Genomic DNA, 17869 nt, shown 5'->3' with positions numbered 1-17869 from the left:
CTTTTCTTTGTCGCATTGTATACTAGCACGGGATTCTCGAGCTCACGCTCCACGTTGCTAACAATCCTGAAAGCCCTGTGCATACCTGTACCGTGACGCTGAGGACGGAAAGAGTTGGCAGGATCCAGTTCCGGCGTCTCCTTGCTTGGTCACGATGGCTCAAGGTCTGACTGCGGCTCTGCAGTCAGTTCCGGCGCCGAGTGTAGCCCTTGGGCTCACGAGCACTCTGACAGAGCACGAGAAGCAACAGATTGAGGGATGCAAGAGAATTATTCGGTTTCAAGATGAGGTGTTGTCAGGGACGCACCCGAGGATCAAGGCGCCGGCGTATCGACTCGCCTCGATACAGAACAGCGAGCCTCAAAGTCCCGCGTCCACGTCTACTGCAGCTTCGTCTGGCCCCGTCGTGTCAGTACCAAACGCCCCAAGGGGCCCGAAGGCGTGGACCGCCAAGGTCAACGGCGCCCAGGTCACAGACAACCATCGTTCCTTCAATTCGAACGCGCAGCATACTGTGGCGTCCGCGACCAACCCAACTCCTGCGCGTCTGCCAGGCGTCGAGCTGCCGTCGAATCTTTCGAGTAGCATGTCTGGCGTTCCAGCTGGTCCCAAGGCCAGGGATGCGGCACGTCCCAGCGAGAATGCAGCGACTGCGCAATTCGACCCCGTACTGCTGACAAAGTCTGAGGACCTGATCAAGGCTGAGCTCCAGATTCAAAGGAAGCATCTCGAGCGTGCTTTGAATGACCAAGTCCAGCAGCAACGTGTCGCAGCCAAAGCATCGCATAGTGACGATGCGCTTGCTGATTTCGACCTCGCCGAGGTCCTGATGAAGGCCCTGCAGCTGGTTCAATCATCTGCTCCACTACAGACTGATGCAAATTTAACAGCTAACGCAAGTGGCGCGGATAGCGATTCCATTGGTGATGACAGCACCTTCTACTCTAGCAAACACGATACTCCAGAGTCCCATCTTACACACCGCATCCCCGACCCTGACGAGTCTGACGCAGCGCAGCAGGCGCGCGAGGAATCTCACTATGAACCACCGATGGTCATGGAAGCCAGCCCAGTGCCTGTCCAGCCGCCCGTGGTAGCCATGCCAGTCCCTGCAGGCCCGAGTGTCAATACCTCCGAAGCGCAGCGGCTTCGCCATCCTCGCGTCTTCGAGCCGACCCTCGACGACCGTACAAGGCCCATCACACTCGATGGGAGGAGTCAGCCAATTGACGGGATGGCAATGGCGCAAGAGGCAGCTAGCGTGCCCATGGAAATAATCTCGTCCCAGGACAGTGAAGAGGCAAACAGTTCGAGAGACTCGGGACTGGCAGATGGAAAGCAGTACAGCTCGCAGGGCCGTTTGGAGTCTGCCACTGGCCAGCTCATCGAGCAAGCCTTTGGCCGCCGTCGCTCTCCGATCCTCCGTGCACATAACCTCTCTCCATTGGCTCCTCAGCCTGCTCATGTCTCCCCTCTGGCACATGCTCATCGGCCTCCAGCCCTCCCGCAAGATGCTCTATCGGCTCAAGCAACTCCCGCACAAGTTGCAGCGCTTAGAAACGACCGCTCTAACGGTTCCAGTCCTGAGAGCTCGCCACAGGGCAGGCCCAATAAGAAGAATAAAAAGGGCAAAAAGAGAAAGGCTGACCGCACGGTCGCGAACAACGCGGCGGCGGCGGTAGCATCTCCAGCTATCAAAGCTGAGCCTCGTTCACCATCTCCTCTGACAGCTCCACAGTATTCCAGACCCGCCAAACGCGTGAGGCAGGCACCGCGACCAGGCCAAGAGCAAATTTTCGATGAGCCACGCGTTGAGGAAGTTGTGGAGAGCCCTCATGCATCTAGCTATTCCAGGTACAGAAGCGATAGGGGCTCTGCGTATGGTAGTCCACTGGGGCCGCGTGCTCGCCAGGATGCTCAAATCCTCACAATAACGGAATCGCCTAGATACGAGCAACAGTATCGCGAGGACGTTCGCCCAGTCGAGCCGGTGCGGTATGTGCGGCGTATCTCGCCTGGCGCACAGCCTCATCCTTACGCATCAGGTGAGGTGAGAACCTTCAGATCAGTTTCCCGTGCGGGTGTGGACCGACCACTCGCATTTCAAGAGGCTCGAGATCCGCCACGTACAATCGTGCGGCCGGTTGCTGATCGTGATCGATCACGCTCACCGATTCTCATCGACGAACGGCCGCAACCTGTGATGAGGCCCCCGCAGATGCCTGCTTCGAGGGTGGTGGTTGATGAATTCGGTCGTGAGTACATTGACCCGTCTTCGAGACAGGAGTCGGTCATTATTCGGCGCTCAGTTGCCCCTCGACCGGTGTACGAGGATAGGGACGACTACTATGACCCTAACAGGACCACGACAAGAGTCATTCGGCGTTCTGTCGCCCCCGCAAGTGTCTACGGTGAGCCTGAGATTGTTTACGAGCGAGGGCATCCCCTTCGTGCAGCATCCACCTTGCCAGGACCGAGCCGCTATGATGATGAACTCGTCTACCGAAACCCGGCTTCTTCAGCTGGGTACACCACCACACGACGAATTATCACACGTTCAGAGTATGCGCCCGAGTACCGCTACTACCGCGAACGTGACTACCCCGCCCAGCCTTCCAGTCAACCGAGCGCTGAATTTTACGGGCTGCGGGCTACACAAGAGCCCCGACCGCCGATGGGTGATCCACCACGAGAATACATCGTGCGGTCCACCACTGTGCGGCCGGAAGCATCCACGCGGCCTGAGGGGGTTCGGATGTCGAGCGTACGGCCAGAGCACGTAACTGGTGATTATGGTTCATCAATCGTACTGGATGAACGGCTGCCTCCGCCTCGCGCGTACAGTGTGCGCCCAATGGCTCCTCCTCCGCCTCCGCAGCAACCGCAGTATGTGCGTCAGTGGCCTGAGTATGAGGCACGACCCGCTCATAGCGGGCAAGATGCCAGGGGTGAAGACGACGGGGTGGTCTATGTCGATACCGTGTCAAGAGATGCCTACAGATGAGGGGGGAAGAATTTCGGCGAAGGAAGTTTCGATACTTAAGTTCCGCATCAAGCATTAGGATGTTTGCAAGAGCATGGGAGTTCGTTGATGCAAAGAGAACCAAGAGCATAGTCGTTTTAACCCGACATAATTTCTAAGATGAGCTTTGATCGAACGGTTGATCAAGCCTTTTGGAGGAATACACTGAAGCTTATGCCTCTTTAAATTCAGTTGCACTTCCTCAAGTCCAAGTGATTGGTACAGTGTGGAGGAGAGTGGTCATTCCAGAGCGAGAAGTAAATACACTTGGGAGGCCTACGGGGACAGCAGATACCGATGTTACTTCTCTCCCAGCTGATATTTTTTTTTTTCCTATTGCATTTCGAAATTGACCCGCGCGAACATTGCAATGGTGTATGAAACGATCTGCACTCAGCTTCTACTATTCTATTACACGGTACAACGAGATGCCGAAGACAAGATGTAATTCTGAGATCATAGCACAGTCAACTATTCTTTTTGACGCCGCTTCATGCCGCTCTAGAGAGAGAAAAAAGAAGAGAAAAACAAACGCCTTTTCTCCTTACTCCCATTCCGACTTGGCGATGATGGATTGTTCTCACGACTCGATGCGGGTATCTCTTTGCAGGACGAACCATTGCCTTACTTTGGCCGAGCTCAATCTACCTGCATCGTATCATCACCGTCGAAAGCTTGCCCCTGTGGCTCAACAGGCACACCTCTACCACGACCTGCAATCAATTCCCGCCTTATCTCGGGTCCAATGGCCGAATGGCCGTGTGTGAGCAACAAGTCTAGCAAGGCCTGGGAAAAAAAAAGTTAGCACGCAACTAATAGTCAACACAGGTTCTTTCATTCGTAAGAAGGAAGAAAGAAGAAGAAAACAGACGACCTACCTCTCGCTGGTCCTCGTTGATGTCGTTTCGATATCTCTGCGCGAAGCTCAGCAGGCACTGGTGCCATAGCACTGGCAATTGTCGTCCGATCTTGTCCCACGACGGCCGGTCCATGGCCTCCGCTTCCTTGACAGCGGCGGGATCGACGGACCGGAAGCGCAGGAAGAAGAACACCAAAGCATCAATAACCTGGTAGGGCAGTGCCAAGCCCTTGTCGAGCAGCGTCTTGATAAACACGTTTGTGCTAGCTGCGGATTCGCCATTGGAGGCCTGCTGGGCAGCCAGGTCGCAGAGACCCTTCAGCCCGGCTGCAGAGTGCAGGACAGGTATCGAGACCCGCGCCATGACGGAGGAGACGATGTGGGCCTCACGCAGCGTGCACGTGCCAGACTCGATAAGTGCGAACAAGACGCCCTTGAAGAAGGCAGAAGGCTTGTACAAGCTCTTCTTGAGAGAGTTGTAGAGGTGCACGTTGAGCTTCTTGTTCTCGTAGATGTCATCCCGGACCCGAGGCAACACAACCATCTCGAGCCATCGCTGGACTACCGCAGGTTTTGAGGATGTGAAGATTCTGGTGACGGCGAAAATGGCATTGGGCGTCCAGTTGTCGGGCTGTGCGACTTCGATGATTCTCTCCCAGTCAGGTACTGTCGGCAGGATCTTGATGGGCTTCGGCAGGGGTCCGCTCTTCCATCTGCTCAGGATCATTCCGCACCTATCCAGAATGTCAGTTTGTCTCCCATACGAGAGGCGAAAAAAAAAAAAGGAAGAAGAATAATGATGTATGGGTGCGACTCACTTCGCATAGACCTCGATGACCTTTGGAGGCAGATCCTCCTCGGGGAACTCATCCATTCCGCCCATTTCTTGCCGTTGCCCTCCACTTGACTCAAACTGTTGGATTCTCTCCATAATCAGGTCGGCCAAGTTGGTTCCACCTTGTTGTTGTTGTTGCCCTTCACTGTCATCAGGTCTTCTGTCCCAGAAGCCATGCTTCAATAACGGGTCCTCCTCCTCGTCGGCAGACCAAAACTTGTTGAATGTCGCCAAATCCTCGGGTGCTATGTCGGCCTCATCAAGTTCGATGTCCTCCTCGTCGTCGCCCCATGCCTCCCCGTCTTCGTCATCGTCGTCCGCACGGCCGGTCTGCTCTTGCTCGCCTGGCGCAAACCTCGAGTCGATGTCGAACGCGCTCTTCTGTGGTTCTGCGACGGCCTTGCCCTCCTCGTCCTCGTCTGCGAGCTCTCGGCCGAGCTGCAGGATGGCTGCAGACTGTTTCGAGTTGACGTAGTGCTCTTCTTCCTTCTCGGATTTCGACTTGGATTTCTTCCCCGGCTTGCCTGATCGCAGGATCCCGCTGCCACCGAGAATGTCGGCCTCGAGAGGGTTGTGGCGGCGGCCGTCCCGTGACGTGGAAGCAGAGGCTTTTGGCATGGTATTTTGTGTGCCTGCACTCGCTGCAATGATTGAGATGAGGTGTGTTTTATACGGTTCTCAAGAAGCTGGAGAGAGAGAGTTGCAGACAAGTCGTTAATAAGGATACCAGGAAAAGCTGCTTGAGTTTGCCCCAAAGTTTCACGACTTTTCTGTTGACTGACTAGTTCTTGTCGCTGGAAATAATTTGGGCCTGCCTTATCGATAAGCCCCGCCCAACCGCTGAAATTTTGATTTCAGTTCACTGCAGGCGCTGCCCAAAAAAAGGGCCCCACCAATCACATGCTGAACCTACTGTAGAGAGGGCCATCAAAAAGTTATACATACAATAATAGTTGGCGATCTTTTTCATTGAGAACATATTATACATACCTCAGTCCCGATCTATCTATTTTTTTTTTATACTTCTCCCACCCTCTATCCCCATACATTTCTCATAGTTTTCATAATGCCTTCAGAACTTGAAGAGGTTTGTGTATTTTCATAAGCTTTGAGTTTGTAAGAGAGTGCCTGACGAAGAAACACAGCTTGTGGGCTTCATCGCCAGCCCGGATCCTCGAATCCGAGCGGTTGCCATCGAGAATTTAGTCCCGTATTCAGCATCACAACCGTCAATCTTCAAGATCAATGAATTATTACCAATTCGCAATCTTAAGGTCTTGGTGCAGGACAGGCCAGTACGTGTTGTGGCCCAACAACCTTTAGAAGTCCAGATGCTGACGGGAACACCAGCAAATCGCCCAACATGCCTTGACTATACTTGTGAATCTGGCTGCAGATACCCAGATTCTTGAATATTTGGCATCAGATGACAGATTCCTCGCCGTCATTTTTACCCGTATAGTGGTACGATCTCTTCCATAACAGATACCAATATCCTAAGACTGCGGAGTGTGAGGGTGTTCGAAGATCAAGCGGACTCGACTAACGCAAGACCTTTTTTTATTACTTTGTTTCGCAGAACCCGTCTGAACCAAATGCGAATTTATTTGCCATGCTGTTAGCGAATCTGGCAAAATGGGACGGGCTCAAGAATATCCTGGATCGGAAACAGAAGGCACCAGAGTCGCTCGGGTCGGATGAGCTCGTGATGAACCAGCTCGTGGATCTCTTTGTCAAGGGCGCGGATAAATCCTACAACAAGGACGCCGACTACGACTATCTGGCGTACCTTTTTGCAGACCTGGCCAAGCACGCCGAGGTCAGACAGTACTTTGTCACGAGACAAGGATACGACGATGTGATCCCGTTGACCAAGCTGAAGGTCTTCACAGAGCACAAATCCGAGATCCGACGGAAAGGAGTAGCGAGCGCCATCAAGAACGTCGCCTTTGATGTTGCGTCACACCCTTCTTTCTTCTCTGAAGACGAGATACACATCCTCCCATACATACTGTTGCCGATCATGGGGAGCGAAGACTACGACCCCGAGGAGATGCTGGAGATGCTTCCAGAGCTACAGCTTCTGCCCCCAGACAAGGAACGGGAGACCGACCCAACCATCATACAAACCCATGTGGAGACGTTGATGATTTTCACAACAACTAGGAAAGGCCGTGACCATATGCGAGAGATCAAGGTCTATCCTGTGGTTCGAGAGACACATTTACGTGTGAAAGACGAGGGCGTCCGCGTGGCCTGTGAGCGGCTGGTGCAGGTGCTGATGCTGGATGACGAGGTTGAGGGCGAAAATGGGCCACGTGTGGTGGAACTGGATGATGACGAGGACGAAGACGATGATGACAACAAGGTGGTTGAGGTTTGATACTGTCAAAACCTCACAGCCATTGAAACACGAAAGATGGGGCCAAGTAGACAGTCCTGATTTGTCACTTTGTCCGTGACGCCTACACTAGCCGTGGCGACTGTGATGCTTCCCCTTAGCGGCTTCGGTTGCACTGAAGGACTCGGAGGATGGATGAACGGCTGTTGATCACTCACGAATCGCGGCTGGTGGGTCCGACTGGTCGAATGCATCGTCAGCCTAGGCAGCTTGCGTCAGACTGGGGAGCACAAAAGCCTTACTTGTCTGTGGTTTGGTAGAGAGTCATTGATGATGGAGTTCGATGCGGTCAGCTCTATTCCGTCCCAGGTCGTGTATGATTCAACAGCGGGTTACAGATACAATGGGACGTGGAGGGCTGGCCTCCGATCTTTCTCTGAGAAGACGGTGCGTGTACGAAGTACTTTATAAAGGAAAACACCTTGAACATGTCCTCAACCACTCATTCTCTGTGTCAATGTTTCGTAAAATGGTGAAGTTTTTGGCCATCGATGCAGAAGCTGAAGGCATAGTAGTTCGTAAGTTCTTACTGCTCGTATGGCAACTCAAGCAGCTACTCTCCCAAATTATTCCATTCTGGACCTCAGTCAATACGTCAGTCAATACCTTCCCACATGAGCCAGCAAACGCCTTAATGGGACCGCAACGTCGACTAATCTCCATCCACGCCTTGCGACGACCCATTCGTCGTGTCCCTGCTATCCGCAACCAGCCTTTCAAAGATTTGGTCAAACCTCTCCGCTGCATCTTTCACACAGTCATGCTCATAAATCATCTTCTGCACATCCGGGCTCGCCCACTTGTCCGGGATGGCACCCTTGCTCTCCCTGTGCTCCCTGAACTGGCGGTCCCTCTCCTCCCGCGCCTTGCCCTCGCCCAGGTGCAGCTGTCGGCCCGAGTAGGCGGCCATATCGACCAGCGTGGTGGTCCTGTCCTTGCGCATGGCCTCGTAGGCCTTGAGCGCACGACTTACGGTCTGCGGCTTGGTGTCCGGCACCCGGCTTAACACCTCGGCAATCACGGCGCCGTCCTCGATGGCCATGGCGGCGCCCTGCGACAGGTGGGGCAGCGTGGGATGGCATGCGTCGCCTAGGAGCGCCACGGACCCGACGCTCCACGTGGAGAGGGGGTTGTGCTGTCGGAGCTTCCACTCGACGACCTCCCCGTCCGGGACGAGATCCAACATGCGGTGCACGAGCGGGCAGAACTCGCCATAGACGCGCAGCATCTCGGTCTTGGACCCCTTGGTGGTGTATGTCGCGCTCACGCCCTTGGCGAAGTTGACGTCTGGCTGGGCGGACGAGATGTTGTAGATGGTCTTGTTGGCGACGGGGTACGCGATGATGTGGCGCCGCTCGCCGATCCAGCGCACCACGCAGTCACTGTCCAGCAGGGCCGTCATCTCGGGATCGTGCGCCATGTCTTGACGCTTCAGCATGATCCGGTACGAGGCCTGCCCTGTGTCGGCCTCGCCAAACTCCTCGCCGATGTGGGCGAGAAGGGCGCTGCGGGTGAGAGATTTGATGCCGTCGGCCGCGAGGAGGACGTCTACCTCGACCTGGTAGGCCTCACCGTCGTGTGGCTTCACTGTGAACTTGGGTCTCGGCGTGAAGGACTCGATGCTGACCACAGGGTTCCCGAGCTTGAAGCTTATGGCGGGCTCCCTCTTGCAGCCGTCGTACATGCCGCCGGCCAGGTCTGCCCGGTGGCCTGTGCAGTGCGGATAGCCGTACTTGCTCTCTATATCTGGCATGTCGACGTGCGCCAGCTCCTCGTTGGTGCTGCCCTCTGCAGCCACGAGATGATTGTCATGTGAGCTCCAGCCTCCTCATGGCATGTACACGACGAGGATCAGTCGCCTTACTCACGTCTTATACTTGTCTCCTTTACATTGGTTGCCACAGCGTAGATCTCCTGCCAACACCCTAATCGGTCAAGAATCCGCGCCATGTTTGGGGCCATCTGGATCCCCGCGCCCACAAAGCCAAGGCCGGGCGCGTGTTCATAGACGGTGACTCTCTTGAACCCCTTCTTAGCCAGTGCGAGGGCACACCCCAGGCCGCCCATCCCTACGCTCGCACCATCGACAGTCAGCCATGCTACTATGTATGTGCATGTCTCCGTACACTATGGGACAGAATCTCACCCGCGCCAATGACAGCGATGTGGAGGTTGAACTGGTCACCCATCTCTTGTGAGTGTTCTGTGTACGGCACTCATGTAGAAGCAGGGAATGAAAGGGGAATCAATATAGGTCTGTCGAGAAACTGATCTTGTACATAAGGAAAGGGGAAGAAGAAAAAAACGCAAAGTTGATTGAGATAGCCCACTGCAACAAGAGTCGACAAGCCAGACAAAATGGGCAGGGAGCGGCATCAAAATGACTTGTGGAGAGCAAAAGAGAAAGTGACCCACCTCATACTTACTTGCCCAGTCATCTCATGGCATTATTGCACAGTACAAAGTTTGTTGCGAATAGGCAGGTCATCGCAGGATAAACGTTGGGAGTAAGCAGACTGCCGTCGTCGACGCTCTCTTGCTGGGAAGAAATTCGGCCCCTAAAATTCGACCCCGATAATAAGAGCACCGATTTTGCCGGGGCGAGTGCGGGGAGGGAAAGCAGATGACACATAGGCGTGCAAGGCACGGCATCAAGATATTCCCTAGACGCCTGCGAGATCAACTCTTGACACTTTACATGTGCATCTTCTCGACGGGAATAGCAGCAGCACCGCCCCCCCAAGACATGGCCGGCAAGATAGGTTGGCTCAAGCACGTTCGGGCCAAGCGTATAGCCTCATGGTTGCCGACCTCCCCAAGGCCAAGCCTAGGGCCTCAAATGAAAGATCGGCAGATCATGATTTGTGTGTGTTGATGTGCCAATGTTGTTGTAAGTCGTTGCACAGATTAAGCATGTTGGTCATAAGCGAGGCTGTTCAACTTGTTCGAGCGTGTCGAGTTTCGACAATCGAGAATCAGGAATACAAAGAAACACCCGAAGAAAAGGCCACGTGCATTTTCTTTGTGTGCTCTTATACCGTATTGGTAGACCTGATGGAGACACGATCTCGCATTGGCCGTTGAGAAAGAAGAACATAAGAACATTGTAAGTAGCTTAGATGAGGGCTGACCAAGTTGGTGTGCAGCCAGATCTGGTGCAACATGGCCTGAAAGGTCCATCATACAGTCAGGTTCTTGGACGGGAGCCGTTGAGGGTAGGCCCTCGCTTCCCTTGCCTGCTTCAGGGGTGGCTAGGCAGGGACCTAAGCGACCTAAGATCCCGCAGCGGACCAAGGGAACAACGGCCAGCATCTTCCTTTTTATTTTGTTTTATTTAATCTTAATTTACGTTTACTTTATTTCTTTCTTTCTGCTTATGGGGACAAGGAAGAGAGAGAGAGAGAGAGAGAGAGAGAGAGAGACAAGTAGCAGAGTAAGGGATGAGGATGAAAAGCTTTGACAGCGGCACACGCCTCATCGCGTCTTTTCTTTTGTCCTCGGTTCATCCCATTCTCTCTTCCCTTTGTCTCACATGAAGAGAATTGAAGCATATTGACACATCTTTTTACTAAGTCATGTTTTCGTCTTCAAGGCTGAGATTTGCCAATTCCTTGTTGGGCTGATGAAAGACTGCGAGTGGGCGTGGCCTCGATAGGGTTGATCACAGGTAGTACAGCACTTCATGTATTACATGCATACATGTGCACAATACTGTGAACTCGCATGCCACAGGTTGGATGTGACAAGAGGCAAAGCAGTGGTTCAGAGATCTTAGTTTCAGCCTCGGAACCCACGAGGCCAGAATTCCAGGGCCTCCCTTCGGCTTGACGTCAAAGCCAATCATCGCGAGAGAACCAGGGACAGGCGCCAAAGGCCCTGGAATGGGAGGCCTGGTGCGGGGGCCACCCACCACAAAACCCCCCCTGACGGCCCTGCAGCCGCCGACGTCACATAGATTGCGGTGAGCTGCGAGCCAATCGTCAAAATTGGGCAGGCGCGAGCCAAGATTTCGTGGTTTCCCTGTTTCACCTGCGCTTGTGCTGCACAATTACCTCTAGCTAGAAATACAGCCACACGATAGTACGTGCAGGGTCCAAGATATCGTGCAGGACCGTGCCAGGCCCCAATTTGCCCGTCCATTTCTTCTTGCTTGACCTCACCCCCATGTCGTCCCCAGACAATGTCCAGAAAACCTAGAAACATCCTTTCCTGTCCATAAACGAAGGCCTCTCGAAACCCATCCGCCCCCCTGTGGCCAGTAAACAAAGGCCCCCATTGTTCTTGTAACATCTATTCCTGTCAAGTTGAAACCCCAAAGACAGACTGCAATCGAATCTCACGGATTGGGCCGCTCGACGTCTCCACGGTAGTTAGCATCATTTCTTTGTCGGATCACAGTGTCGAGAACAATTGAAGGGGCCGATCTTCATCAACTCGGCATCGGTGACGATGTTCCTCCTCGCCTAATCCGATCCAATCGACTACCCCCTTACCAGACGACCTCAACCCACCACCGAATCTGGTCGAGACGCAACCTCGACTGCTCCTCACTGCAGCTAGCAGCCTCCCTAACGACCTATCACTCGTCTTCCCGAGACTTTTTACGCGCCTACTCGACCTAGAATACCACATAACCCGGCTGCGTACAAACCCGGAAACAGGAAGGGTTCACGCCCTCTCCCGTCTCGTCCAAGATGTCTAACAGCACCGACACCGGAGCTGGCTCTGCCCAGGCCTACTCCGGCTATGGCTTGGAGTCCTTTCTCGCGTCCCTCGCCGTCTCCGTTGCGGTTGCCGGCGTCCAGCTAGGCCTGTTCATCCTCCTCAGGAACAAGCTTGCTAGGATCTATAAACCAAAAACCTTTCTGGTCCCAGAACGAGAGAGGACCGATCCCCCGCCTTCATCGCCATGGGCACTCATCACCGGCCTGATGAAGGTACCCGACCGAGAGATCATCAAAAAATGCGGCCTAGACGCGTATTTCTTCCTGCGATATCTGAAGACGCTTCTCGTCATCTTCGTGCCTCTGACATGCATCATCCTGCCCATCCTCCTCCCGGTCAATTTCGTCGACGGCAGAGGCTCAAATCTCTGGACCAACACCACAACAAGCGACGATTCTGTGGTCGGGCTGAGCGTACTTGCATGGGGCAATGTCAAGACCGAAAACTACGAGCGCTACTGGGCACACCTCATACTCGCCCTCGCCGTCATCATATGGGTCTGCTACGTCGTCTTTGCGGAGATGAGAGTATTCGTGCGGGTGCGCCAGGACTGGCTCACCAGTGCCGAGCACCGGCTCCGAGCCTCAGCCAATACCGTCCTGGTCTCCTCCATCCCGAAAAAATGGCTTAGTGAAGAGGCTCTGCGGGGACTGTTCGACGTGTTTCCCGGAGGTATTAAGAACATCTGGCTCACGCAGGACTTTACCCCGCTGCTGGACAAGATCAAGAAGAGGAATAAGATTCACAAACAACTTGAATCTGCCGAGAGCGATTTGATTCGGGATTGCAAGAAGCGGCAGCTGGAGCAGCGTGAAAAGGACGAGAAGGAGGCACGCAAGCAGCAGCGCACCAAGAAACCGACCAAGAAGGAGAGAGTCCAGAGGCAGAAAGACGAAGACCAGGAAGCCCGGCGCAGGGCTCAGGTCGAGGATGGACTTACCATGGGTGAGAACGGCGAGGATGTTGCAGAGGCTCAGGCGGCTGAGAATGCCATTGCTCACCCTGAAGAGCAAACCCATGGCGGCCAGTTGAATCCCCTCAACGCTGTTGGCAAGGTTTTCAAGACCGGCGCCAATGTGGTCGAGCGGGCTGGGCTGGGGGTCAGGGGCGGCTTGTCCACCGTGAGCCAGGGTATCGACAGTCAGCTGGAGAGAAGTGGCGGTTTTGTTGCGACCACTGGACGTCCCTCGATGAGTGCCTCCGAGCGCCGGATTGGGACTCTCCATGAGACCACCTCAGGTGCCAATGGGGACAGGCCGAAAGTGTCCTTTGCCTCGGAATACACTCGAGGGCCATCAGAATACAACACGTCAAAGAGTTCGGATCAGCAGGAGCTGACTACCAACCACCACATCAACACAACGCGCAATATCGAGAACATCGACGACATGTACGTCAAGGAGTCCACAAGATGGTATCAGTTTTGGAAGCCTCCGTCGGGAGGGTACACCTCGCCTGTTCCTCAAGGAGCCAGGTATGAGAAGGATCCATTCGACCTGGAGAAGTCTTTATGGACAAAAATCAAGCACTATATACCATTCATGGGTGACGACGAGGTGCCTGTGGAGTATCCTCAGTATGTCAATCCTGGGCAAACCGAGGTGTACCAGGAGCAGCCTACTCCTGAATGGGAAAAATGGATCAAAGCCAAGGACCGACCGCATCACCGCCTGCCTTTCTTCGACTTTACCCCTTCCTGGCTTCCCGGCCTGCCATTCATCCACAAGAAGGTTGACACGATTTATTGGTGCCGGCAGGAGCTTGCTCGACTGAATGTTGAGATCGAGGAGGATCAGAAGAACCCGGAGCGTTTTCCCAAGATGACGTCTGCGTTTATTCAGTTCAACAATCAGTCGGCAGCGCACATGGCTTGTCAGAGTCTCATACATCATGTACCCAAACACATGGCTCCTCGGGTGGTGGAAATCAGCCCAGAGGACGTCATATGGGACAATATGGCAATGGTTCGTAATTTCTCCGTACACCCATAATCTTCTCTTTGGGCTGTTGATTAATACTGATCAATTTCACAGAGCTGGTGGATGCAATGGAGCCGAGTCATTCTGGCCTGTGGCTTTGTCTTCGGAATGGTCATTCTCTGGGGTTTTCCTGTGGCGTTCTCGGCGTCTCTCTCTGAAATCGACTCCCTGATACAGAAATACTCATGGCTCGGATTTCTGAAAGAGAATGCTTCCGTCTACAAATTCGTCAAGTTAGCCGCAGCTGTGTTGCCTCAAGCATTCCTCGCTCTCATCCTGGCGTTGGTCCCGATCGTTTTGAGCATGATCGCGGAGTTCCAGGGTGTGAAAACAGGAGCTTCCAGATCGGAATGGGTCCAGATCTACTATTTCTTCTGTAAGTGATGGGCGTGCCTTCGCAGTCTTCGCTATGATTTCATGACTAATCCTCCCCGGTAGTCCTATTTGTTGAAGTTTTCTTGGTCGTCTCCATCACCTCTGGCGCGCTTCAGACCATCGCGAACATTGCACAAGACATCGAGGGCCTTCCGACTCTCTTGGCTGAAAACCTCCCCGATGCTTCGAACTACTTCTTCTCCTACTTGCTGCTGCAGGGTGCATCCGTGAGCTCCGGAACACTGCTGCAGGTCTCGTCTTTGGTATGTTCCAGCTCTTCCTGAACGACCTGAGCTCCCCATATCCCCGCGCTCATCTGAGGCAAACGGCGGGACGGCTTGCTAATTGGACGCAGGCCATGTGGTATGTGCTGTCAAGGATCCTCGACAGCACTGCAAGAGCGAAATTCATTCGCCAGACCTCACTTCCTAAGGTGAAATGGGGTTCATTCTTTCCGGTCTACACCAATTTCGCCTGCATAGCTCTTGTGTTCTCCGTCATCGCCCCGATCATGAGCATTTTCGCCGTCATCAACTTCAGCCTCCTGTGGTGTGCGCACCGATACAACATGCTCTATGTGACACGGTTTAAGACAGACACTGGGGGCAAGCTGTACCCCAGAGCCCTGAACCAGATGTTCACAGGACTTTACGTCATGGAGCTGTGTCTGATCGGACTTTTCTTTCTGGTCCAGGCGGACGATGGGACGTACCTCTGCTACAAACAAGGGATCATCATGATTGTGGCGATAATTCTCACAGCCTTATATCAGATCATGTTGAACAGGGAGTTCGGCCCGCTTCTGAGCTATCTACCAATCACCTTCGAGGACGAGGCTGTTCTTCGGGACGTGGCCTTCGAGGTTGAACGTCAGATCAAGGAGGTGGAACGCGAAGAGGAGCGGCTCCAAACCGAAAAGGAAGAGTTGGAAGCCCAAGGCCTCTATCACGGCGACATCAGACGAGAATTCGACAGTAGACAAGGCGAGCTGATGCGCAAGAAGATCAAGCTGGAGAACAAGCTCCGTGACGATGACGAGGAGTCGTCCGCCGGAGAGAAGATTGAGGCAAACGCGAGCAGGCCACACAGCGCTACGAGTAATGACGACGGCCAATACGAGCTGGATGATCTCGACAAACAAGAGAAGCAGAGCTCGGCGAAGAAGCATCACAAGAAATCATCCTCGGGCGGGATGAGCATAATCAAGCATTCCAGGACTTGGGTTGCGGGCACCGGCAACGCCGTGCTGGATAGTACCTACGGCTCTGCCGAGCGCAAAGTCAAGCAGATGGCACAGAAGCGCCACAAGAAATTTGTGCGTGACCTGGAGAACCAGCGTGCGATAGGAGATGCCTTGTTCGGTGATTACGCCGACGAGATTGAGGATCTGAATCCTGCAGACCGCGACGAGAAGATCCGCAAGGCGTTTACGCACTCGGCCCTGCGGGCTCGGAGGCCCGTGGTCTGGATTCCACGCGACGACATTGGCGTGTCGGACGACGAGGTCCGTCGCACAAACGACTATAGCAATCACATCCGCATCAGCAACGAGGGCACGGCATTGGACTCGAAAGTTCGCGTGCTGTATGGGCAAGCACCGCCGGATTTCTCAGAAGAGGACCTTATCCAGCTCTGAGTATCATGCTACTTATCAGCATTGTCCCCCTATATAGAAGAAGAAGAAAAGGAAGAAAAAAAGACTTGGTCAAAGTACCAAAATCGGCATTGGCATTTATATACCCCTTCAGAAGTAATGAAGAGGGTCGGTCTGGAGTTTGTTTGGTTTTCCGACAGGTACGGAGACCTCGCATGGGGGAAGAAGAGGATAAAATTGCATAGCATCATGGAGTTAGCGCAGACAGTAGTCTGGAAACATTGATAAATACTCTATATTTCATCTCATTTCTTTGCCTCACTCCTATCCGTTAATAAAGTGACAATGGACGCCCCTTGCTGCCAAGCAGAACTTGGCCAGCCGTGACGAAATGAATCAAATAAAGTAGAGGGAGGTTGGCGGCGGATGGACTATGATTATTATAAAATTGGGCCAACCAACTAGTGATGGCCCCTTATTTTACTACCACGTGCAAATCAATCCAAACAAGCGTCCGTCATATAACGTAGAACTACTTTTTCAATCTCAACATCAAAAACGATGAAAAGTATGAAAGAGGTGCCAAAGTATCCATCAAAGTAAGTGATTTAGAAGGCGGGAAACAACCCGCCATTTCGTACTCCGCCGCCTCCTAGACGCATAATGAGCCATTGCCTTCCTGTCCATAACGCCATGAAAAAGTATGCAAATCCGTTGTGGTACATGAGATCTGGTCCGCAGACTCAATCCGACCACCGTTCCTATCTCTCCCACATCGAGTTCGCGGGTATCGAATCGTGTTTTCTCCGTCCCAACAACCCCTCCGAGCGATGTTGTCCCGGAGCATGCCTAATGTGATGTTCCATCCCTCCTCTTCTGCACTCACCCTCAGTGGCCTTGGAGGGTCCTACTACCCCCCCCCCCCGGCCCAATGGATGGAGGTGTAAGCCATGGCTGCCACTTAGATGAGGAGGTCCAGACAGCAACAACAGCACAGCGCAGCCATCAAGCCCTCAATCATGCCCACGCCAGCACCGTTGCCCCGTCCGTCTTGATAGTAGCCTCCCTGCGGACCATACGGGCCCTGCTGATAGTAGCCACCCTGTTGCGGACCGTATGGGCCTTGTTGGTACGGACCCTGCGGGGGGTAAGGGCCCTGCTGGTATGGGGGCCCTTGTTGGGGGCCGTAGTAGCCCATTTGGGGCTGCTGCTGGTAGTATCCGCCGTTCCCGCCCTGGGATGGGACGCCCGCGCCGCCGCCGAACTGGCCTTGCGGGGGATATTGGTCCTGGGGAGGGTACTGCTGGTTGTTGTAGGTAGGCTTGGGGGCCTGAGGGCCACCAGCGTAGTAGGACGGCGGCGCGTCGGTAGGTTTGCCGGACATGGTTGGGCGGGTTGAAGAGGGAAAACAAGCAGGATGGAGTGGCCGTCGGGGTTAATGAGGCTGTAGCGATGATATGCAAAGATAGTCGATGATGACGATCGTCAGCAAGGTCTCGCGCGAGAGCTTGGTCTGTTGGGAGTTTGATGTGGAGGAAATGCGTGAAAATGAATTGGACGCGTGGAAGCAGCGGGGGGGATGATGTGGTGTAGTGGCGTTGGCGTGGTCAAATATGGTGAGGAGTAAGTTAAGTAAGTGAGCAAGTCACTTGGGTGTGTGGGTGGACTAGCGGCCCCTTTGTGAAAGGAAAAAGGCGACGAGTCAGATTGAAATGACTGGGAGATTTGAAAGGGTGAGATGTCTGTTGGCCAGAGGGGAGAAAATACAAACAAGGAGAGGAAAAATTGAAGAAAGAAAGGAAGATGGTTTGCCGTAGTCGACAAGGGAATGGAAAAGGAAGATGCGTAGCGGAAGTCGTCCCTCAAACACGAATGCGTCTCAACTCATCTCCCTTGTCGTAACCTCCTTGCGACGGGAGGGACGGAAGGCGAAATGCGTACGTCTCGATACAGTGCAGTGGGAAGGAGCACAGCCACTTTCTGGACAAGGTACCAGGGTCGATCAGGGTTGCTGCCGAGGTATCCACCAGTTCATGTAAGCGCTTTAAGAGGTTCACTTATTCCCGGACTACTGCCGAC

At 53.8% G+C, this 17869-nt stretch overlaps 6 protein-coding genes across 6 annotated transcripts; 3 read left to right on the top strand and 3 right to left on the bottom strand.

Moving 5' to 3' along the window:
- Positions 1-154: 154 nt before the first annotated feature.
- M406DRAFT_69790 (uncharacterized protein) lies at positions 155-3004 on the top strand (the record flags this gene model as incomplete). The annotated part of the gene is made up of 1 exon (XM_040925293.1): positions 155-3004. One exon carries the CDS (start codon positions 155-157, stop codon positions 3002-3004), a length of 2850 nt encoding a protein of 949 aa, XP_040778625.1.
- Positions 3005-3661: 657 nt separating this feature from the next.
- On the bottom strand, positions 3662-5334 carry M406DRAFT_288798 (Bystin-domain-containing protein; the record flags this gene model as incomplete). The annotated part of the gene is made up of 3 exons (XM_040918817.1): positions 3662-3808; positions 3901-4615; positions 4700-5334. 3 exons carry the CDS (start codon positions 5332-5334, stop codon positions 3662-3664), a joined length of 1497 nt encoding a protein of 498 aa, XP_040778624.1.
- Positions 5335-5782: 448 nt separating this feature from the next.
- M406DRAFT_338387 (DUF383-domain-containing protein) lies at positions 5783-7099 on the top strand (the record flags this gene model as incomplete). The annotated part of the gene is made up of 4 exons (XM_040921343.1): positions 5783-5803; positions 5862-6011; positions 6067-6180; positions 6296-7099. The coding sequence occupies 4 exons, from the start codon at positions 5783-5785 to the stop codon at positions 7097-7099; spliced, it is 1089 nt and encodes a 362-aa protein (XP_040778623.1).
- A 670-nt stretch (positions 7100-7769) lies between these two features.
- On the bottom strand, positions 7770-9306 carry M406DRAFT_254051 (FAD/NAD(P)-binding domain-containing protein; the record flags this gene model as incomplete). The annotated part of the gene is made up of 3 exons (XM_040916936.1): positions 7770-8905; positions 8986-9186; positions 9264-9306. 3 exons carry the CDS (start codon positions 9304-9306, stop codon positions 7770-7772), a joined length of 1380 nt encoding a protein of 459 aa, XP_040778622.1.
- A 2505-nt stretch (positions 9307-11811) lies between these two features.
- On the top strand, positions 11812-16110 carry M406DRAFT_90197 (uncharacterized protein; the record flags this gene model as incomplete). Its single annotated transcript, XM_040926170.1, has 6 exons — positions 11812-13036; positions 13133-13806; positions 13876-14197; positions 14260-14459; positions 14552-15079; positions 15212-16110. The coding sequence occupies 6 exons, from the start codon at positions 11812-11814 to the stop codon at positions 15830-15832; spliced, it is 3570 nt and encodes a 1189-aa protein (XP_040778621.1). The 3' UTR covers positions 15833-16110.
- A 641-nt stretch (positions 16111-16751) lies between these two features.
- M406DRAFT_106672 (uncharacterized protein) lies at positions 16752-17565 on the bottom strand (the record flags this gene model as incomplete). The annotated part of the gene is made up of 1 exon (XM_040915203.1): positions 16752-17565. Exon 1 carries the CDS (start codon positions 17172-17174, stop codon positions 16752-16754), a length of 423 nt encoding a protein of 140 aa, XP_040778620.1. The 5' UTR covers positions 17175-17565.
- Positions 17566-17869: the final 304 nt, after the last annotated feature.

This window comes from Cryphonectria parasitica (genome assembly GCF_011745365.1).
Source record: "Cryphonectria parasitica EP155 unplaced genomic scaffold M406scaffold_3, whole genome shotgun sequence".
Lineage (NCBI taxonomy): Eukaryota > Fungi > Ascomycota > Sordariomycetes > Diaporthales > Cryphonectriaceae > Cryphonectria > Cryphonectria parasitica.
Note: the sequence above shows the minus strand (reverse complement) of the source record. Positions and strands in the feature narration are given on the sequence as shown.